Here is a 4,696-nt window from a genome sequence, read left to right as displayed (position 1 = left end):
AATTCCAGAGCTAGTAAAAATTTGGGGCAGCAACAGCCCTCTACCAAATACCTCCCCAAATTCCTCCACCAACAACTGTTGGAGACTTCAAATATCCTCACGTTCAAAAGGGCCATTTCCCCTGCCATCCCTTCAATCTCCACCCACTGGTTCTGTTACCTGCAACCTGTCTGTGGCCCAGAGCTGGTTTTCCCACATCTGACTGTTAGGTTTCTTTGCCTTCTGTCAGATTCAGCCCCTAATCTCCTACCATGAGTAAGAAATTCAGTGTAAATGGAGAAGCTCCACATGTGAGATCTGGTGCCATCACTTCCCCTTTCTGCACTTAGCTCACTAATTCTTTATACAAAGGAGGAGTTGATGGTCTCTATGGTCCCCTGAAAGTCAAGAGTATATCACCTTCTTCCTCCAAATCCCATTTTTTGCACCCCCTTCAAGTATCCTGTCACAACTTGACAGGCCTGGCTTCAGCAGCACCCTCCTCTCAGGCTAGTCTCTCTGCTTTCAACAGAAGCCCAGCTTCCCCAGTGTGCCGGGCTGAGCTGGGCACTCTACTAGCCTCCATGAATTGTCCCTTCGAGTGGCCTGAATTCTCTCTGGGCCACTGCCATCAGCAGAGTAAATCGCTCTGTGGGCAATGTAATATGCCTGCAGTTTCCTTTTCTGTAAGAGAGAGCTGGAGGGAGATGGGAAATGAATGAATACCTAGAGAAATCAGGGCTCGTTAGTGCATTCAGCAAGTCCAGAGTAGCTTTGGTACAACATTCAAATAAAAAATGTTCTGACTGGTGCCTTTTGTGGCTTCCCCAAAGACTGGCACCAGGGGCCTCTGTACCTCTTCCCCAGGCCTCCCTCCCGCCACGCTGCTCTCCAGCCAGCTGCATTTCCAGCTGGGCGGGAACGCCTGGGCCCTGAGGGAAGCCTCCGGCTTTTGCTACAGGAACTTCTTTCCAGTTCATTCCAAACGTGACCGTCACTCTCCCTGACCGTGCTAGTCAAGTGAGACCTATTCCGTCCTGAGTTCCCAGCATCCTCGCGGACTCCAGGGCACAGGCGATGGTCCAGGGGCTCCCGAGATCCCTTAGACTTCTCTACGGCCTCAGGCTGGTCAGTCCTGCCTCTCCTCCATTTCAGAACCGGCAGGATCAGCGACTCCACAACCCAAACGGAGAATGGACACACAAAAAAGGATCCAACAGAACCTGTCAACTGACACTAGCACATGTCCCTTGGGCCTTCTCAACCCCGCCCCTTTAAACCAAACAAAAACGGCAAACAGGAAACGCTCGTCTTTTAAAAATTACTCTATTATTATCAAATAGAACCACAGTATCCAAAAGGTAATTATAAAGTTCTATCCCCAGCTAGATGGCCCTGCACCGCCCCTCTGAGTGGCCGGCGGCCAAATCACGCCCCCCGTGCTGATTGGTTTCATCCATTTTATTGTCAAGGAAATTAACAGCCCGAAAGGGTTCCCCAGGTCCACGCCCTCCCCCCCTGGGGCACCAAGGAAACGCGCCAGCAAGGGACCTGGTCTCACAGTCCCCATGTCCTTGGGAGGAGGGACGAAAGGAGAGGGGAGCTCACAGTAAAGGGGCTGGGGGGCGCCCCGCCCCCGCCCGCTGGGCTCGGGCCTGGCTGTCCGAAGGGGGAGTCAGCCCGCACCTTGCCGGGCGGCGGCGGCGGCGAGCGCGCTCACTCGCCCGTGTGGGTCCGCAGGTGGTACTTGAGCGACTGCTTGTAGCGGAAGCACTTGGCGCAGTGCGTGCAGGGGTAGGGCCGCTCGCCGGTGTGCGCGCGCTGGTGCTCCAGCAGGTGGTGCTTCTGCGTGAAGCGCTTGCCGCACTCTGCGCAGTGGTAGGGCCGCTCGCCCGTGTGGATGCGCCGGTGCTCCAGGAGGTGGTGCTTGCGGATGAAGCTCTTGCCGCACTCGGGGCAGGCGTGCGGCCGCTCGCGCGAGTGCACGCGGCAGTGGTTGGTGAGCTTGGACTTCTCGCTGAAGCTCTTCTCACATTCGGGGCACTTGAAGGGCCGCTCGCCCGTGTGAGTCCGCTGGTGGCGCAGCAGGTGCGAGGGGCGGCTGAAGCTCTTGCCGCACAGGCTGCAGATGAAGGAGACCTCATGCTTGCCCGCGTGCACGCGCTGGTGGATCACCAGGCTGATGTGCAGGCGGAAGCTCTTCTTGCACTCGGGGCATGTGTAGGGCCGCTCGCCCGTGTGCGTGATCTGGTGCTTGGTCAGGCTGGACTTGTGGCTGAAGCTGCTGTCGCACTCGGGGCACTTGTAGGGCTTGGGGCCGCCGCCACCGCTGCCCGAGCTGGGTGACTTGGGGCGCGGCTTGAGCGCGTGCTTGGGGTTGAACGTGGGCCCGCGTTCGGGGGAGACACAGCCGCCGCGCACGCGGTGGATGCGCTGGTGCAGCGTGAGCTGCTGCTTGTGCCGGAAGCTGATCTCGCACTCGGCGCACTCGTAGGGCCCCTCCTTGATGTGGTTGCGCTGGTGGATAATGAGGTTGATCTTCAGGCGGAAGCTCTTGCCGCACTCCATGCAGGTAAAGGGCCGCTCGCCGCGCCGGTTCCGCTGCTGCTGGCTCGAGGACCCACGGTTCTCGCTCAGGTGCCGCTCACCGTGCACGGAGGGTGCCAGCCTCTTCACCACGGGGTTTCCCAGCTGCAGGGGCGGGGGGCTCTCTTCGCCTTCGGGGGACATCTCCCCGGGCAGCGGGGTCTGGTACATACTGGCCTCGTATCTCCCGGACAGCTGTCCAAGGGACTGCAAGTGCTGTGGCAGCTCATCCTCCTCCTCCTCGTCTTCCTCCTCATCTTGTTCCTCTGTCTTGATCACGATCCCCTCTGCTCCAGGGACAGAGAGAGACAGAAAGTCATTAGCTGCTGCCTGGTGCCCCTAACCTACCTGGATGGAGGTATAGCATCGCTTCACCCTAACCAAAACATTGCATTATTGGCTCAAATTCCTTCTTTTGAGAAAATTCTCCTCTCCCTGCGGCCCCTGGTCCACTCCCTTCTCCCAACGGGGTGGACGTGTAACCCAGGCTAGCCTTGCTGTTTGGTTCAGAAATGAGTCAGGACTTAAAATGGGCTAATCAGAGTCCTCTTGGGATTTTATAGGGAGGATGCAGGGGAGATTGCTTTCTGTTGGTCATGATGGGAAACTGCTGGCAGAGCTGGACCTGGCAGGAAAGAGGTAAACCAGTACACAGAGGCGGTGTGGGAGCACCTGGATCCAGCCATGCCTGATGCTGGCCTACTTACAATTCTCTAATTATATGAGCAATACACGCCCCTTTTTCCCTTAGGCTGCTTAAAGGTTGGGTTTCTACCAGCTGTACCAAAGGGTCTCCACTCCTAAGGTTCTCAGGACATCTTGCCCCTCTGAGGACATCTCTGCCTGAACTCTGATCAGATCGACCCACTTCTTTCCTGAGCCCACTTGGAGATTTCTCCTCTTGGTGCCTTTCCTCACCTTCCTCCAGAAATTTCCCTCTCCTCTCCACGTTTGCCTTCACAACCTACAGCACTCCACCCCTCCTAGGAACCCACTGTACTCACTGGTACCCACCCCAGGAATCAGGAACCCAGCCTTCTGCAGCCTCTCATGGAAGGAAGATGTACCAGCACGATCAGAAGACTCCACCACCCTTGAAACTGGATCAGGTGCAGGCAGTGGGTGCCCCACCCGGAAATGCCCCCTCGACTCCCTAGCCTGGCCCTTTTTGAGAATGTAAGTTTTAGAGAAAAGAAGTGGCCCCCGACTCCTGTTTGAGTTTTCTCAAGTGCCTTGTATTTATTTGGCACTAACTGGGGAGTTCTATTTTTGGTCACCAACTTTGTGTGATATGAGAAAGTCACTCACTTCTCTGGACCCATCTGTGACAGAAGACACAGAAGGCAGAATAGTTAAAAACAAACCAATGAGATCTTTTCGGAGCACTCATCCTGCCCTCTCTTTTCATGAGCACAGTATCTTACTATAGGGTGAGTCAAGCAATAATTCTCCCCATTTCACAGATGGGTCATCCAAGTCCAGATATCAAGTGATGTTTCCAAAAAGAAAATGAAGTCCTAGGCCTTTCCAGACCTTGCAGGTTAGGACCCACCTGGTCCACCGCCTCAAATGACATGGACTAAAGCTAGCAATGTTCGTGACCCAGCCAACATCTTGTAAGGTTACTAGTGACTCCTTGTCCTTAGCACTTCCTTGGCCTCCTCTACAGCCAGTGAACTACAGTGGGACAATTAGGACACAGGTGTGCTTAGTCAAGGCTGCCTCAGTAGTGTTAGGGTTCTCAGCAGGAAGCGACCCAGAACACCCTTGGAGCACAATGCCTAAAAGATCAAGGAGCAGGCAGCTGCAGCATATGCTAACTAGTTGCCCTGGTGTTTATCCCGAAAATACAGAGTATGTCTGAAAGGCAGAGGGGAAAATAGATCCTGAGGAGAGCTAAACTCTCCTTGAGCATCAAAAGTGCTTTTTTCTATTTTCTTCTTTTTTAGTTATTTACTTTTGAGACAGAGTCTGGATCTATTGCCTAGGCTGGAGTGCAGTGGCACAATCTCGGCTCACTGCAACCTCCGCCTCCCAGGTTCAAGTGATTCTTGTGTCTCAGCCTCCTGAGTAGCTGGGATTAGGCGCCCGCCACCATGCCCAGCTAATTTTTGTATTTTTAGTACAGATG

At 54.9% G+C, this 4,696-nt stretch overlaps 1 protein-coding gene across 2 annotated transcripts in view; it reads right to left on the bottom strand.

The window, feature by feature from the left end:
• Nucleotides 1-1,288: 1,288 nt before the first annotated feature.
• The window catches only part of ZNF777 (zinc finger protein 777), a 29,741-nt gene continuing 26,333 nt past the window's right edge, over nt 1,289-4,696 (bottom strand). Inside the window, exon 6 of one of the 2 annotated variants that reach the window (XM_032245106.1) lies at nt 1,289-2,852. In XM_032245106.1, the coding sequence (XP_032100997.1) occupies nt 1,696-2,852 (1,157 nt within the window). In that variant the 3' untranslated portion in view covers nt 1,289-1,695. The remainder of the gene's footprint in view (nt 2,853-4,696) is intronic. The other variant, XM_032245107.1, reaches the window with a different exon arrangement.

Source organism: Sapajus apella, unplaced genomic scaffold (assembly GCF_009761245.1).
Source record: "Sapajus apella isolate SASKATOON/1434 unplaced genomic scaffold, GSC_monkey_1.0 scaffold56, whole genome shotgun sequence".
Classification (NCBI taxonomy): domain Eukaryota; kingdom Metazoa; phylum Chordata; class Mammalia; order Primates; family Cebidae; genus Sapajus; species Sapajus apella.
This window is presented reverse-complemented; position numbering and strand designations above follow the sequence as displayed.